The sequence below is a fragment of the Haliaeetus leucocephalus genome, unplaced genomic scaffold (genome assembly GCF_000737465.1).
Source record: "Haliaeetus leucocephalus isolate CR32 unplaced genomic scaffold, Haliaeetus_leucocephalus-4.0 Scaffold41, whole genome shotgun sequence".
NCBI classification, from domain to species: Eukaryota; Metazoa; Chordata; class Aves; order Accipitriformes; family Accipitridae; genus Haliaeetus; species Haliaeetus leucocephalus.
The window spans coordinates 2,816,668-2,834,163 of record NW_010972477.1 but is presented as its reverse complement, the minus strand read 5'-3'; the positions used below and the strand labels follow the sequence as shown (position 1 = coordinate 2,834,163).

Here is a 17,496-nt window from a genome sequence, read left to right as displayed (position 1 = left end):
TCACAGCTGGTGAGCTGCGGGGACGGGTTTTTTTGGGGGGGGAAGGAGGAGGGGGGGTGGGGGGGTTCCCTGGCCGCGGGCGGGCGCCTGCCCCGTCCCGCCTCGGCGGCGGGTCGCCCCTCAGGGCTGAGGGGAGAAGGGCGGGAAAGCGCCGGCCTGGGCCGTAGCTGCCCTCCGGCCGCCGCCCGGGGCTGCTTTTTCTCTTTAATTCCTCTTCCCCCCCACCCCCCCAGGCGGAAAATCTGCTGTATCAGCTGCAGGAGAATTTTCAAGCCCTGACTGAAAAGATAACGCTGAGAAATATCCTCTTTCGAAGGCGGGTTAGGAGCTGCGCGGGAGAGGCGGCCTGCGCCTGCCGTTCCTCCCCCGGACCGGGCTCGGGGTGTGTGTGTGTCCCCCTCGGGCGTCGATGTAAAGAGGGGGTTTTGCTTTTTAACATCAAATTCAGATGCAGTGACTGGCGTTGCTGCACCCCTATGAAGTAAAGACGGCTGAATGCCCCCCCCCCCCCCAGTTTGTTTTTCCCCTCACCAAGAAGGAAATACTAAAAACGGTTTTACTAAAGGTCCTGTCAGCTCCCAGGGAGCTGGTCTCTGTGCAGCAATTCTGGCTTTCAAGTAAAACAAGCATTAAATTATGTGTAAAGATTTTGAAGGTATATTAACAAAGCAACCGTCTTCCAAAATGCCACTTAAATCAGCATATTGCTGTGCATTGTTGGTTTAAAACCAGCTGTTGGCTGGGAAGGCGAGCCCTCAAAAAGAGAAATTGAGACCTGAAGGGGCTCTGAGCTTTCTCATTAGATGTACTGACAGAAACTACCTCTGCTTTCTGAAACTGCAAATTTACTACACTTTCCATTTTTTATGAAACTCCACCTTTCAGGAAGCGGCTGCTTTAGTGTCAGAGAATAATGTTTTAGCAGCATTCGTATTCTGATTGTTTAGGTTGACTATATGGTATCACCTAAAATAGTCCCTTGGAAAGAAAGCAATCTCTCATGCAGAAAATACTCCAGTTCACTCATGGGCATACAGGAAGGCATTTGAAAATATTTAGAACTTGAATGCTTATCTGTTGCAAGAGACAGTGGGGTTGTCTTAATGCAACCTTGTGCATGCTTCATCCTGCATTAAACATGAATAAGTAAGAGGCTGAGACATCTGGAAGAAAGCTGCTTGTTTTTCTCACAGAAGAAAAAAACCCCACCTATAGAATTCTAGAATTCTTATTTATAAATAAGTTATCTTTAACTTTTTACTGGAAGAAATGGGCGAGCGCATTGATGACCTCGAGAAGCATGTTGCTGACCTGATGACAGAGGCTGGGATAGAAAACACTGATGAAGAGTTGAGAGTAAACAAACTTAATTTTTACTGTATTTTATGTACTTCCACTTAGTTTTGAACTATGGACAGCACCTAGCATGAAAATTATCATACCTGCATTCACTTGGATTTTAAAGTATACTGAGATTTAAAAAAAAAATATTTAAAACTACCTTGGCTTTCTTTTTGCCAAGAGCCAAAGAATGCTACCACTTTGAAAAACTGTAGCTTGCTACATCTCTTCCAGCTGAGTGCCACTACAAGGGGTAGCGCAAACTAATCCCAAACATGTAAACCAAGGCTGGACATTTGTAATAAAACGTGTGTGGCTTAAAGCACTCCCACCCACCATTCCTGTCCCTCAAGTATGCTAACCTAGCTGATTGAGGATTCCTGCTTGTCTAAATTTATGTACATCTGCTTTTAAACCTGGTTCAGCTTCCCAATGTGGCTCAGAGCACACCTCTTAAATACATTCACCCCGACCACAGCAGTAGTTCGTTCTCACAGCACTAAGATGGGGGATGGAAGGAACAAGGATAAGTTTAGTATTATTGTCAAACACTGTAATATAAAATCATGCTACAATTCAGGATTGTGTGCTAGATTTTAAGTCGCTATCTGTTGAAACTGCTACCCGCCCTGATGAATGCCTTAGTCAGTGTTCTTGGTATTTAGGAGACAGGATTGCTTCCCTGTTCTTGGGTGCAAGTGATGTAATCTTCCTGTTGTTTTGCGTTTTCCTGATTCAAACTGAGACACACCAATTATTCTTGTCATTTGGAGACTGCTCACACAGTGAAAAACAGGAATATCTGTAAATATATTGAGCTAATGTAGGCATCCATTCATTCAGATGCCTTTTTCATGATAAACTATGAAACAATTTTCAGAAGTATAGAAGTACAATCCATGAAAATGTATTTAACTGCACAGAGATCGTCCTACTTTTATGCTGAATCACATTCATGAATAATTAAACCACTAACCTACTTACGCACTGTTTCTTTGCAGCACTGAAATGAGGATGTGATCGAGAAAGATAAAGGGAGAACAGCACTGCACTGAATCTGGGAGTTTACAATCAACGTCACTAGTCACAAAAGCATTAGTGAAAACAAACATGCTTGCATCATGTCATGATAAAATCTAAATTTTTTTTTTTTCTAATTATTGCCCCAGGGAAAAAGGAGCAAGCTGGGTTTATTCATCTAAATGGGACACTGTATTTCCTGTAATTGGAAAAGAACTGTTAGTTTCAGGGAAGGCAAAACCCACTATTTTGGATAGAAAACTATATCCTATATAGTGAACTTAAGCAGTCACAAACTTTTTCAATGTATGAAAATGTATTTATTTCAGTAATATTAAATTTTTCATCATATTTCTGTGTTGCGTTTTTAACTTAAATGTTCTCAGATAACAAGATCCTTCTATGACAAAACTTTTCCATTTGCTTGTGCCATTTTGATGCTTCTTTAAATGTTTTACGTTACAAAATGCACCTTACCTTATTTGATGTTATTACAAAGGTGCCTTTGCAAAATTTCATAGGTCCAATGAAGATAAACTGTTCTGCACTAAAAGAAATAGCAGTATTTGCACAGATCACAGCTATTCAGTTGTTACTCTTTTCACAAGTCCACCCAAAGCTGTGCACACCTGTGCAGATAACATCATCAAGGTTTGCATAGTGCGCCAATTTCAGTTCTTTAACATTAGTCATTTTGATGAAAGAGCCTATTTTAAAGACTTGGAGATAGATAAGGAATTCCAGTTACTAAACGTGACCTAAGCAAGATGTGGTAGAGTCAAAGAAAACCAGACATCTGCACTAACTTTAAGGTTCTTGTACACCAAAACGTTGGCGCTTTTTGCAGGAAAGATTTTGTTTGAAACTTAACGGGAACCTCTTGCAAAAACTGAGGCATTACCAGGTAAATACCTCCGCTAATGAAGGATAAATATGCTTTTTAAAACTTTGGCAGGTGTTAATACTTCATGTCTATTACAGAGTCTTCATTAATATCAAGAAATCATTCTCATCAATGCTTTAATCAGTGTAGATTTGCAAGCAATGTCAAACTGGGGGGGAGAGGTTGATATGCTAGAGGACAGGCTGGAGAAATGGGCCAACAGGAACCTCATGAAGTTCAAAGGGGCAAGTGCCAAGCCTGGCCTCTGGGACAGGGTAAGCATACGCTGCAGGGCAGTTGCGGGGGGCTGGCTGGCATGCAGCTTTGCAGGAAAGGAGCGGGGGGGGCCTGGTGGGCAAGCTGAACCTGCGTCAGCAGGGTGTCCTGGGGACAAAGGTCGCAGCCACATCCTGGTCAGTATTAGCACAAGTAGCGCCAGCAGGTCAGTCCCTTCTATTCAGCTCCTGTGAGACCACACCCAGAATACTGTGTCAATTTTGGGGCTCCCCAGTTCAAAAAATACATAGTTATGAGGGTGTTAAAACAGAGCCACCAAGATATGGTGGAGTACAAAGCATACAAGGGTTTGAGAAAATTCTGTTAGTTCAGCCTTAAGAAAAGACTATGGCTTCTTGCTGGCAACAACTAACCCACGGTAGAGCATGGGGAAGAGTCAAGACTCTTGTTGGAGGTGTTTTGCACGAGGGAGTTAATAGACACAAGCTGGAACACAGGAAATTCCAGCTTCATGCAAGGAAGACTTTTTTCAACTACAAAGGTGCTCAAGCAGCAGAAGAGGCTTTCCAGAAAGGCTGAGGAATCTCCATCCTTAGAGATACTCAAGACTGGACACAATCCTGCGCAACCTGATCAAGTGGGACCTACTTTGGGTGGTTGGTGGTCCCTTCCAACATAAATGATTCCATAAGTAATAATCACTGTAAACCAGATTAATTCAAGCAGAAATTAGGACCCTGTGTTTTACTTCCTTAACTCATTCTAAACCCTCTAAAACACACCTGACAGTAAAAAAGCATATTCTACTTTGTCTTGTGACAAACAGGACTAAAAATACAGGTGTCTCCTTTCTGCATAGCCCAGCTTGTTTTTTTTTTAATCCTGTAAATATGCATGTATCAGTTTTAAACCAAAAAAACAAATCCAACCAAAAAAACGCACACAACACTGGCTCCATTATCACAAAACAGAAGTTGTCAGAAATGCAAATGGAAACTTCAAAAGCCATGCCACAGTGGAATCCAATCCAAGTCTCAGGAGTATATATCCATTTTAGTATACCATTAGACAAACTGGAAGTGAAATGAGAGAAAGCACAACTCATCCTTTCTTCAGCTGTTGACTCTGCAGCCAGCTCCAGAACTGCAATTACCCTGTGGCACTGCAGAATCTTGAGTACTTCAAACTAACTATTGTATGCATAATCACCATAAAAAAGAAGTCCATCACCAGAAGTCAATTAAGTTTGCGGAGGGGCATATGCACAAAGTCATGGAAGATGTTTTCTCTGAGTTTTGCTAAATATTGATAAATGCACCTTAGCGTTTTATTCCTATTTTTAGTGGATACAGAAGACCAAGATACTATGCAAGAAAATCCTGACAGAAGTGATAAGCCTTCATCTTCAACATTATGACTTTGCATCCAATTACATTTGTTTTCATTCTCAAATTTAATGAGTTAGAGAAAATTAAGGTGAATAAGTGGAACTCACTTTATTCTTTTAAAAAAGCTATACTATAGTTTTCCCAGTTATTTGTGTAACAAAAGCAAACAAAAAGAGTCTAAATGTTTTTCTGCAAATGGGCTTTTGGTGCACAAAAATACATAATACCAAAAGGACAACACAGAGTAAAGTCTTTAAAAAATGAAAATAAAAAAACAACCCAAAATTCAGCTACAGTATTACTGCAGTCAGACAGTTCCAGGCTTCGTGTCTTCTACTTTTCCAAACAGAATTCAAACCTTTTAAATAATTCAAAATATGCTCGAAGTTGAAGGATTTGTAGGTTTTTTTTCTTTTTATATACATATATATGTACACACATACACAAGAATAAATTTAAGTGGATGTAGGGTTAAAAAAAAGGCATCTCCAAAGAAACGTCAGTATCTGTATTTAGTGGAATAATCTTTTGGCGATACCACTAAACCTCGACCTTTGCGGGCTCCTCTATAAACAGTTTCTATAATGTCAATCATCTCTTGCTTATCTTCCATTGCCCAGTTGATCTTGTTGTTATTACCTGTACCCAAATCAATCATGATGTGTTTGTTCCTTTAAAGGGAGAGAAAAAACAGACAAGTTAATATGGTATTTTAATTCAGAAAGAAACTTTATATCCCCCACACGAATGGTTTGTAGAATTCAAAAAAAGCCCTTATAACATAAACAGTCTTGCAAAATAACCCTCAAAGAAAAGAGGTTGCCTGTCACTCAAGTTGGCATTTTACTGCCCATTTCTAAAGCTAGAATAAAGATTGCAAACATGCCCCCAAGACTGCTACTCAGTGCAATTATCCTTCAGCATATTCCTCATCATTTGTACTTCTTTCCCACTACTGTTTTAACACCAGAGAGAGTTCCACGCTTGTCAGTAGCACATTTTATCTCATCAACGTAAATGCCTTGGCTCTAAAAAACCATAATACTTTGGGTATATCTTTAAAACAAGTTTGACAAGCTTGGCTGCCGTATTACTGCAGTATTCTATACAGGGAGTTTTAGATTTAAAACTAAAACCAATGGATAATAAAAACAGTTTCCACTATCACTAATTTGTACTCTATTATATTGGAAAACAAGCCATTTTCCTATTTAATCAGTTTACTCTTGTAGAGCAATGAAAATATAAGCATCACTATGCTAATATGCATTTAGAAATGATTTACCTAGACACTGTATTTGACACACACACAAAAATTTAACTGAGTTACATTCTAGAACCATCACGTACCTGAAGAAAAACATGACAGTACAGGGATCATACAACTCGTACATCTTGTTGAAGTCTGGTACTTCAGTGATATCCACAAGATAAATAACAGCAAAGTTTTTTACCTAGACAGAAGAAAACAGGAAATATAGAAGCAATATATATTACCAAGCCTTTGATTATTTGTATTACCAATTAAAAGACATAAGCTTTCTTTATTGCAACATTTATTTTCCAAAATATTAACTCATAAAATCCCAGTAAACAGTATTGCTGCTATTTTTAACCACAACCACCAATTAACATGGAAAATATTTTTAAATATAGCCAAGATGCTCATTTCACATCCGGTATCAACTGGAAAGATACAATGCTAAATCAACACCCAAAGAAACAAATGCCCTTTACATACAACTGAGACCTCACAGTGACACGCACAGCTCTAAACAAGTAGAGTAACTGCTTTGTGCAAGCCAAGCTGACACATGTTGCCTCTGTTGTCAGCTGCTTATAGACTTCAGAAAATGATCTAAAATGCCATGGTGCCTGCCTCCAAGCATTTTTTTCCTCTCTAAACCATCTGATTTGTTTAACAAGGCTCATTAAATGAAAGTAAAACTGATAATTTAATAATAAAAACGGATAGCTTTTTTGAGAGGTGTAAAGCTAAAACAGGGGCTTAAAAACTTAGTGAAAAAAAGACCTTGATGAGAAGCTATTCTCTGGGCAATTCTGGTAGAACAGGCTTTCATTTTGCAGAGTTACTGAGTTAAATGCACAAGAATCCTTCCCCTTTAATGTCACAGTTAATGTCTTCGTTCCCGAAAGAAAATCATGTCATATTTTTATTTCCTAGATGTAGCATATTTGGCCTCAAGTGGAATTAGGGGAAGTTTTAGTTTCTAAACTTAGCTTATGCACGGACAGTAGAAATTAACACACACACACACACACTAAAATATAAGTCAGCAGACATCTAAATTACACAAACCTTTAACTGTAAGGTCTATTATCAAGTACTCCTGCATTATACCATGAACACGCAACCTTGCACCCCCCGTCCTTCCTTACATACAAATACGATTTCGGTCCTTCCTATCTGACTGTGCAAAATTGCCAGTCTGAGGTTAACACGTGGTCTGAGATTTATGACAAACTTACTGTTTGTCACAGTACTTCCCACATGTTAATTTTGCTATCAAGGTCTGGAAATGCTATGATGAGTATAAATTTCTGCGTGATGTAAAGATATTTTTTTTTAGTCCACAAAAAGGTATTAGACTGTACCAGAAAAATGTTATATATGGTGTACCCTGTAATTAAACATCCTAGCAGGCACTCTAGTTGAGAAAGTATGGAGATGTTTGTTTACAAAAAAACAGAAGCGCACAGTAAATAAATTTTGATGGACTTCTGCTTCAAGACAGTTTCTAAATTATAAAAAATAATCACACTTCAAAGATGTAAATAAGTATTACTAGTGAAGAAAGGAAAAACCCTTCTGGAGTGAAACAGCATTTAAATAGTTTTTACTGTGCTTTTATGGAGCCAGTTATAATCCTAGACTCTGTCAATAATCTAATGAAAACACCCCATTTAAGCCATGTTCCCAAACAAGCAAGACGTAAAGCCTTGAAAACCCAAGTTAGTCATGATACCAAACTCTACCACCCTCTGAAGTCTTCATTCATGCCCATTTCAGTTTTATATGAAAGATTTCTAAGAAATTTAATGGGATGTTCAGAGTCAACAATTTAGCTGAAAAGTGGCTGAAGTTACTCCCTGGTTAGCCTTAGGAGGCAAAAGACAGTTGTGGTTTTCTGTTTGGTGGTTTTTGGGGGGTTTTTTGGTTTATTTTTTTAAAAAACACAAAATCCGAAGAGCCATTTTCATTTTCTCCTATCATTTCTTCCTCCATCCTGCTGGCATTTTTAGCATCAGCAGTACAGCTTTGCCACATGGGGAAATTTCTGCAACACATTTGGCAATTCCGACAAACTAAACATAATCTTTGAACAATTATTTAATTTGGAGATTAGAAAATAATTTTAAGTTAAACCAAGCATTAATACAACATTCTTAGGACCTGCTTTGTTCACTGAAAGATTAGTCCAAGGAGATTATATGTTGCACCAGAAGACCACTATGAAAGCACTGCTAAACCAAAATTTTACTTCCAAGAACTGTGTACTCCACATAGTAGTGGAACAACAAAACTTTTAAATTAGCTTTACACTATATAGATTTAATTTAGTTGAGCTGTTGCAGAACCAGAAACGCTTGTCACTAGCAACGAACATCAACAGCCTGAGATTTTAGAAAAGAGAATGAGACTATTCAAGTCTTAAATAAGTTATTACATAAATCTTACTCAAAAGGACTGGATCATTCAAATCACCTTTGCACAGCACATCCACAAGTTATCACTGTTATCCATGTATCTCAGACATTAACTGAATCTTCCTTCTCTCCTACCTACTTTTATAGAAGTGAAACTGATGACAGTCACCTGCTCAAAAGCTTGTATGAAGTCTAAAGCAGACCTCAAAGCTAGATACAGACTCTCAAATTTGAATGCAGAACTTTGAAAGTGGGTCTATTCTTTCCCCTTTGCTTTCTTAATTTCAAATGTGACCACATTACCACTCCAAAACCACTCAGCTTGCAAGCGCATTGAATAAGGATGTGTTTTGCTGAGTTTGGACACTGGCTGCCAAGGTTGCCCGTGACATGGGCCTTGCCATGCAACACTCCGATATTCGTAGCAGCAGGAGGTTGGGATTCAGGCCTAAGAATGAGCTAGATAAAAACGTGGGTAAGAGGCTAAATATGGAAAGGGTGATGCAGAAGCACTGCAGTGGCCATAATACCTACTGTTTAGTGGCCATGGCAGGCTGGGCAGGCTTGTCACCAATAGGCATTTTATTTCAACGCAAGACAAGCCCTGCAGAACTACTCAAATGTGTCTCTCTGCACAGTATTGACTGGTTTTACAGTCTGAAGCAGCACTTGCTGTCTCAGATAGAATACTGGAGCCAAGATGCAGTACAGAGCCAGCTTCACAGCACTACAGAGCAGCACCTGAGCCAGCTTCACACACGGCCGGTTCTAATTCACAAGGCTTTAGCTTCTTTTTAAGCAAAAGCAATTGAAGTATTTCCGGATTGAGGCTGGTATGGATGCAGTAGTTGATCTATACTTGAGCTAGTAAGTCTGTGGAGACAAACCAAAGCTTAACCTCTCCCCATCCATTGGGACATGAATCCATTCCCCAGACAGAGCTTATCAGTTCAAAAAGCACGTTCCTATATAGAACAAGCTTCACTATCATTGGAAGGCAGTGGTTGCTGAGAAGTTCTCTTCCTGACTTTTGAGTTATAGCTGGGCTTACAGTATGGAGACCTCCGAACAAGAATTAAATACAACTCTGAGCAAGCAAACCACACTAAATAAAAGCAGTTACAGCTGCTGAGGTGGCAGCTGCAACAGTTGAGACTACACTGAGGTTATTAGTGTACACCAAAATTTTACCATCCAGACAATATGCAAAAAACCTTGTGGTATTTTATAAGTTGAACATGTAATAACACAAGTTTATTCTGAAAGTACTTAACCTCATAACATACACTAAAATATAGTAAATTTGTTGCAGTAAGTCAGCTGCTTTCTGGGAAAAAAAAACAAACAACAAACAAACTCTAGTGATAGACCTCCTTTTGGACAGCTTGCTCAACACCTGAAGATAAGAACATTTTCAGCAGAAAAACAAGACAGGTATTAACTTTCAAATATATTTATTTCTGACACTCTGACTTCCTCTAGCCATCTTTCAATTCAAAACTTTCTCTGTCTTACCAGGCCATTGTAGCTGGTGTCCATGGGGACAGGATGAGGATGGGGAGGAAACTAAAAATCAAACAGCAGCATGAATTCAGAATTTGGGCTTCAATTTTGATTGGGGTTTTTTATTCTTAATTACTGTAGCTTCACAGATTAGTCTACGTTACTCAACACGCATATACAAAACCCAAAAGTACAGTATTGCCTAGCCACAGTTACAGACTATTTTAATACTTGACAGACCTGTATCTGCTTGGGTGGGCTACCATTAAATCTTTAAACTGAACGGCTCAATATAAAGCAGAGGAATCTATGGGACCCTTAACATCAGATAGAGATTCTGTATCCTATCTTGATGAAGACCATACACTTAGCTGGTAAATCGGAAACATGGATGTAGGAAAAATCATATGCCAGGTGAAATAAATCTCATTTGCCCTGCGAAGTTCTCCCTCCTGACTTTCTTCATTAACAATGTGATTCCAAAAAAATTAATGCATTCCTACAACATGAGATTGCCACAGAATATGATCAATAACTAGGAAGAATGGCAACGATCATGAAGTCTCTTTATTTCTTTTAGAGGTAAGGAATACTCTTCTTCTGTTAAGATTTCAGCTCCCTTTAAGGAGCAAATCTCACAGCCATACGTTATCCTATGGCCCAAAGCTCATACAGCAAATACCTAAGGAAATCTGAGACAAGACCTTACAGTCCATCTTTCCATCTTCCTAACCAGTTTCTAGACAATGTTTTTTATGTTTAGAAGTTTTTATGGACATGGAAATCACAGGAAAGAAAACCCAGGAACTAAAGACTAGCTTTTGCAACACATCATTCAAGCTGAAGGCAGCTAGCAGACTTGCATTACTGACCTGAAAGAGGCTGCACACACAGTAAGTGCAAACTTGAAAGTCTGTACTGTCAATATTTATTTGAATTTTTTTTCTTGCTAATTATGCTGTAAGTTTAGGGGATAAATTTCTAGGGGAAAAGAGAAAGACATACTGCTGAGAGCAATGCTTACAGCTAATAATTTTGAAAATACCATAGACATGAGTAAATGGATTAGCTTTGCTCAGCTTTAATTACAAACACCAGTAACTATAATACCAATACATCTTTTATAGCTCCCTCTTTCCCTGCCCCCCTTTCTTTTCCTCTCTCACTTTTCATGTAACCTTAACAGAAAGGCAGAGGCACAACTAATGTTTGAGTGAAAGCCACAGCTATTCACACTTCTGATTATGGTTAAACAAATGCAAAATATTTGAGCAATCCTTCCTAAACCCACATTGACCCAATACAACCTACTGGTTAAAGTGACCTGGTTTCACAAGAGGTTATCTGATTTACAGTATTCAGTCCTACATAAATAATGGTTTTAACATATTTCTTAAAAAAAAGGGTATTAAAGTAATTTAGCAGCCAAACCCCTGTATTTCAAGGGATGGGTTTTTACACTTGTGAGCCTCCTTTAAAAAAAAAAAAAAAAAGTGTATTTTTAAAAAAGGTGTTCCAGAGGAATTTTGTGAAACTCAGTCCTTAGATGTTTGGCTGAAACCCTGACAAAGCAGGAATCTAACATCTTACAATTGTAATTTGTTTTGAAACTCAGTGAAACAGTGCATCCTTTTCATGTAACATTGGGAAAAAAAACCCACCAGTCAACTGTAAGTGGAGTACATTTCAGTGAAAATAATCTGCTTTGTATTGTCATATAGTGTTGTAGTTTCTTTTCCCCCCAAAAGGATTCAAACAGAAAAAATCCTGTTTTCCTATTATAAAGTACAGATAAACATTACTGCTACCCAAAAATATGCTGCAGACTAAAAGAATATTGCACCATGGTAACAAATGTAAAACGTGGCTACATTTTCTTCAGATGTAGCATGCAATTACAGCATGTTAACATTCTGTATTATTCTCTAGTAAAAACACCTGTACAATTGGAACTTTTACTCACTCTTTAAAACAGCAGAGATCCAAACATGGCTTGTAAGCAAGAGGATGAGGAAGGATTTCCCCCTTTAATTTGCCATTTCTGCAGAGGGAGATTTTTAAATAAGAAGTTACATTGTTCTTTCTTCCCCCAGTCACCCCTAACTGCCAATATGTCTGCCAAATTGCCAAGCATCCTGCCAAAAGTTGATACTAACAGTATCTGAGCATAAGACACTCCCACCACGTTAAACACAAAACAACTACATTAAACCATGTCACAGCTCCTTACTGTATTCCATTATGTCTTAGCTTTTGGCTATGGGTATAAATCTTTCATTGTAAGGGTTTTAGAGACAGAAGTTTGTTTATTTAAAAATAACATTAAAAGAGAAAGGAGTCCACCAAAAAAAGAACTCTGTACGCATATAATTTTACAAGAAGATAGCAGACTCCTTTTCCTACCCAAGTTACCTTTTCTGGTTCAGATTTTTTTGCTTCATTTTCTATGTGGTTCAGTTAAAGAAGAGCTGTCAATTTTCTATGTCTATCGCTATGCAAAACCTCCACCAAATATAAGAACAGGTAAATCATAGCTGTTCGTAAACAGCCCAGTTTTTCTTCAATATCTGTCTTTCTTGAGTGAGTGACCAGCCATCAGCAGGCATTCAGTTTCCATCTGAAAACAGCTTCAGAGTTTGGCTCCTAAAATTTAATTCAGCCCATGCAACTCAAGGGAATGCCATCTGCCTCCACGAATAATATCGCCAATAGATTAATCAAAACCACCCTGTATATTTTAGGATCTCGGCATTTTTAAGAGTCAAAATGAAAGTAACTTTTCAAGTTATTCAAATGGAAACCTGAAGCTACTATACATTCTGATTGTGAAGTGACAGTGCTGCACTTCCTACAGCTACAGCAGTCCTACTACCAAGCGCTTTTTTTCTGCTTGAGTGCTGACGTTCGTTAAATGACGGATTACTAACCGGCAGTGATTCTGCCTTCAGAACTTGCAACGCTCTTTTTTCCCCTCATTAAATACTACAAACATCAGAGCAGTGGATGACTTTAGGAGATGCTCACGAAAGCAAACCAAACAGCTCTCTCGCTGCCTCCTAAAGCAGGAATACCTCTCCAGAAACCGAGTTATAACCTGCCTCAGGCTTCGTGTCAGCCGTTTGAAACGCTGAGCGCAGAAAGTGACCGTCCCAGGTTACCACTCCGCTTTACCTTCTCGGCGATGCTGTATAAGACTTCATCCATTTTCATGCAGGTGGGGTCCCAGTCGTGCCCGAAGCGGATGACCACGACTCGGTCCTCTTCCGACAGGATGGCCTGGTCCACCTGCCAGCCGTTGTGCAAGTGCGGTAACATGTACGACATCCTGAAGGCGGGGAGGCGGGCCTGCGGGACGACAGCAACCACCCGGCAGCTGACAGCCCGGCCTGCCTTTGCACGGCCCCGCCAGACCCCCACGACGGCACCCTCGCCCCGCAGGCCCAGGCCCGCCTTCAGCGGCCGCGGCCTCCCGGGGCCCAGCCGCGATGCCACCTCGCCGGGCCCCTACGGACGGCCCGGGCCAAGTTCCCCCCGCCCCGCCCCGCCCCGTCCCATCCCGCCCCGTCCCGCCCCGTCCCGTCGCGTCCCCGCCGCACCCCGTGGGCGTCCTTCTTCTCGGCGAAACGGGGCGACGGAACCACAGCGGGAAAGGAAGCGGAAGTGAGGACAGACGTTCGTACGCTTGGAAACGCGCTTCCGCCCTGTGGGGGGGCGGGGTTTCCCGTCAGTGGGCGGGGCGGAGCGCGCCGAAAGGGCGGGGGGGGGGGGGAGGGGAGGCCGCTTGGAGCATACCAAGTGTGAAGGCGGGCGGGGAGGGGCGGAAGAACAGCTTGGATCGTACCAAGCGGGGAAAGGGAGGGGGGGCGAGGTAGCGGAGGCCCGAGTGGGACGTCACCGCTCATCGCCGCGGGTGTGACGTGGCAGAGGCCTGCGAGAGCCCCTTGCGTCACAGCCCTGCGGAGGGCCAGGCGCAGGCGTTGTCCTCTCAGGGGTGTCTGTGCCCCCATCCCACCCGCTGTGGAGCCAGGCCCAAAGCGAGGGGGAGGCCCTGGGCTGGGGCGTGGGCGACAGCCAAAAGGGCAAACCAAAATGGCGGGTGGCCCTGTGGGGGTGTCCCTGCTGCCCGAGAAGCCGGCTGCACCCAAACGGGTGGGCAGGTTGTGCTGCCTGTCTGCTGGCCGAGGCCGCGGGCCTCTCCCCTCACGAGCGGGACGTGGAGCCGTGCGGCGGTGGTTGGCGCAGGTGGGCCGAGGGGTGCTGCTGGGTGGCACCGGCAGGATGGAACGGAGGTCACCGCAGCCCAGATCTCCGAAACGTCTGCTGCTGACCGCTCTGGGGGTGCTAAAACACTTTCTGTGCCTCCGTTGGATTTGATCAAGGGGATCCTGCGACAGAGTGAGCGGCTGCATGCATCTCCTGGTTATGGAAGATTCTGTCACTGTACTTGTTGCCGAAAAACTCGGAATAAAGAACTTATCAACACCAATTTAGTGTAGATAAGCAGACACTTCTTTATTGACGGCCGGGTGCACGGGTGAGTCCTCTCACGAACCACGCACACCTGAATACCAAAATCATACGCCTTATATTAAACTTATTCATACATATTCATTAGATTTCTGAGAAATGTTATGCATATTCATTAGATTTCTGGGAGGTTATTAGCATATGTAAATGTCCTTTACGCAGGCCCAGTGAAGGTCTCTGGTGGTCTTCAGAAGCCCTCTGGTGGTCTTCCATAGTCTTCCTCACTTTGTCTGATAGTTGACCTTTCATGTGATTCTGCGCAGTACGATTTTCGCCATCATGTATTAGATTTACATAAAGTACATTCAATGTTAATTCTTGAATTTAATGTTTCTAGTGATTGGCGCTCAGTCACACCACCTTATCAATATTCTTACACTAAAACAATAATTGGTTAATCTCATTTAACTCTACTGATTGGAATTCTCGTTAATTAGATCGAAGTAAATCTTTACCAAAGCTTCCGTGGTTAACTGATTTCAGACAATACTCGAATTCTTATAGTTACACATAATACATTTTCTTAAGTTCCTAAGTTCCTATTAATTTGAAATTCTGACATCTGTTATCTAAGTTCTAAATGTTCCTACTAGATGATTTTAACCAATTCCTCCGGCCTTGGTACAGGGCTATACAGGGGATTTCACAGCAGCTGTTAGTTGTTGGTTAAATGTATAGAATGCAATATATAATTTTGCTAAAATATTTTGTATAGTTCCATATTCCTATTAAATATGATTAATTCTAACTAATAACAAATCAGTAACATATTAACCCGCAGCAATGAACATTTTCATGCTTGAGCCGGTGCTAGTTGTGGCTTGAGTGCTGTGTCAAAATGCAGGTATGTTTGAACCAGCTGGGTCACAACTGCATATCCATCTTCTGTGTTCCTTCCTGATGCTCTGTCGTGGTTTAACCCCGGCCAGCAACTAAGCACCATGCAGCTGCTCACTCACTTACCTCCCCACCCAGTGGGATGAGGGAGAGAATCGGGAAAAGCAGTAAAACTTGTGGGTTGAGATAAGAATGGTTTAATAGAACAGAAAAGAAGAAACTAATAATGATAATTATAACACTAATAAAATGACAATACTAATAATGAAAGGATTGGAATATACAAGTGATGTACGATGCAGTTGCTCACCGCTTGCCAACAGATGCCCAGTTAGTCCCTGAGCAGAGATTTCCGCCCCCCCCAGGCCAACTCCCCCCCAGTTTATATACTGGGCATGACATCACATGGTATGGAATACCCCTTTGGCCAGTTTGGGTCAGCTGTCCTGGCTGTGTCCCCCCCCGACTTCTTGTGCCCCTCCAGCCTTCTCGCTGGCTGGGCAGGAGAAGCTGAAGAACCCTTGACTTGGTCTAAACACGACTTGGCAACAACTGAAAACATCAGTGTTATCAACATTCTTCACATACTGAACTCAAAACACAGCACTGTACCAGCTACTGGGAAGACAGTTAACTCTATCCCAGCTGAAACCAGGACATGCACCCAGCACCCAGAGCTAACCCTGCCTGTGGGAGCTGCGCTGCACAGCCCTGGGCTGTTCTCGCACCTTGGTACCGTTACGCTCTCTCATCTCTCGCAGTCAAAATCCCAGTGCTTGGAACACGCTCGGTAAATGTTTTTGGTTGTTTTGAAACCAGGACATTTCAGCATTACGTTTCAGAATCGAGCTGGCCATGGAGATGGGGCGTCCCAGGCCAGTCTTCCTGCTTCCTGAAAGGCATTATGTGTTCTCCACAGGACGCTCATTTAAAAGGCTAGCTTGCAGCAGACAGGGAGAAAAGCATAGTTCCCACTCCAAAAAAATCCCCACCGGCTTGAGCTGGGGCTGTGGGGAGCAGTCGTGGAACAGCAGCCTGAATTTGCACCAAACTACTTTCCCCTAGAATTGCGGAGCTCCCCCCAAAAACAACCGAACCCCGCCTTTTGCGCTATCTCCTTTCTGGAAAATTCAGTGCCGGGAGAAGAGAAGAAGGTCGCCGTTTCAGACCAAAGCACTCCGCCTTCAGCCGTCCCCGCAGAAGCGGGCGGTGACACCGGGCACCCCCCCGTCCCCGGCGGACCGCAGCCCGGCCGCGCCGCCGCTTCCCTGGAAGCGTTCACCGGCGTTACCGGAGACCTCCCCCCCGCAGCTGGCAGGGCAGGAGCTAAACCCGGGTCCGTAGCAGGGTGCCGGACCCCCCCACACCCCCCCAGTTCGCCGCTGGAGCTGGGCAGAGGTAGCCCGGGGCCGGGGGGGGGTTTGCAGGGGGGCTGGAGCGGGTACACCCGGGTGGGAGCAGGAGCCGTGAGCTGAAGGCTTTTCCAGCTGAGCTAGGATGGAGCTGTGAAAAACATCGTCAGAAAGAAACCAGCCCTGGTTAATTCTCTGGTTGTTATTCAGGTAATTCGTTTTTCGTAATAGAGAAGTTAGTGGGAGGAACTTGTTCTGGGTAACGCGTGCTGTTAGTTTGAAACAGAGCTCGGAAAAAGGACCTGGGTTTGTTTTGCTATGATTTGGCTAAGTCCAAAGTGGTTTAGCAGTGCCAGTCTGCCAGGAAGCAGTGAGTCAAGCTCCGCAGAAGGAATAAGGCCAGCTCCAGTTAGCACTGAAGTTAATACTTCAATGTGGTCCTTTTTATTTGCCCACTTGTCTCGATCTGAGTCATATTTTCCAAGTTTTCTCTGCAATGCGAGGACCAGAACTTAGTACAGATACATTACATCAATGTGTTACATATGATTATAGATGTGTACATACACGGAAGCAGATAATCTTAGGCAAATAGAAAATGTGAGGAGACACAGCTTAAAAAAAAAAAAGAGAGTTAGCGACACTGCAGATGATACTAGTCCAAAACCAAAATTGTCATATCCTTAACAGGTGTCACATTTAGCACACTGGACAAGACATCTGATAACTGAAGAATTAT

The 17,496-nt window shown here is 42.2% G+C and overlaps 2 protein-coding genes across 2 annotated transcripts in view; one reads left to right on the top strand and one right to left on the bottom strand.

Moving 5' to 3' along the window:
* HSBP1L1 (heat shock factor binding protein 1-like 1) overlaps nucleotides 1–1,844 on the top strand; it is a 15,296-nt gene extending 13,452 nt beyond the window's left edge. The window contains exons 3-5 of the mRNA XM_010577166.1: nucleotides 234–300; nucleotides 1,262–1,356; nucleotides 1,767–1,844. Of these exons, the coding sequence (XP_010575468.1) occupies nucleotides 234–300; nucleotides 1,262–1,356; nucleotides 1,767–1,844 (240 nt within the window). The remainder of the gene's footprint in view (nucleotides 1–233; nucleotides 301–1,261; nucleotides 1,357–1,766) is intronic.
* A 3,415-nt stretch (nucleotides 1,845–5,259) lies between these two features.
* Nucleotides 5,260–13,696, bottom strand: TXNL4A (thioredoxin-like 4A). Its single transcript, XM_010576974.1, has 4 exons — nucleotides 13,638–13,696; nucleotides 13,213–13,386; nucleotides 6,220–6,323; nucleotides 5,260–5,540 (listed from the first exon to the last, which is right to left on the bottom strand). Exons 2-4 carry the CDS (start codon nucleotides 13,363–13,365, stop codon nucleotides 5,369–5,371), a joined length of 429 nt encoding a protein of 142 aa, XP_010575276.1. The 5' UTR covers nucleotides 13,366–13,386; nucleotides 13,638–13,696; the 3' UTR covers nucleotides 5,260–5,368.
* Nucleotides 13,697–17,496: the final 3,800 nt, after the last annotated feature.

Excerpts from the sequence above, each read along its gene's own strand:
- TXNL4A (XM_010576974.1), bottom strand. The coding sequence starts at position 13,365 with ATGTCGTACATGTTACCGCACTTGCACAACGGCTGGCAGGTGGACCAG. Across the intron at positions 6,324-13,212 it reads TATACAGCATCGCCGAGAAG|GTAAAAAACTTTGCTGTTAT; the intron begins GTAAAGCGGAGT and ends TCTTCTGTCTAG. Across the intron at positions 5,541-6,219 it reads ACTGTCATGTTTTTCTTCAG|GAACAAACACATCATGATTG; the intron begins GTACGTGATGGT and ends CTCCCTTTAAAG.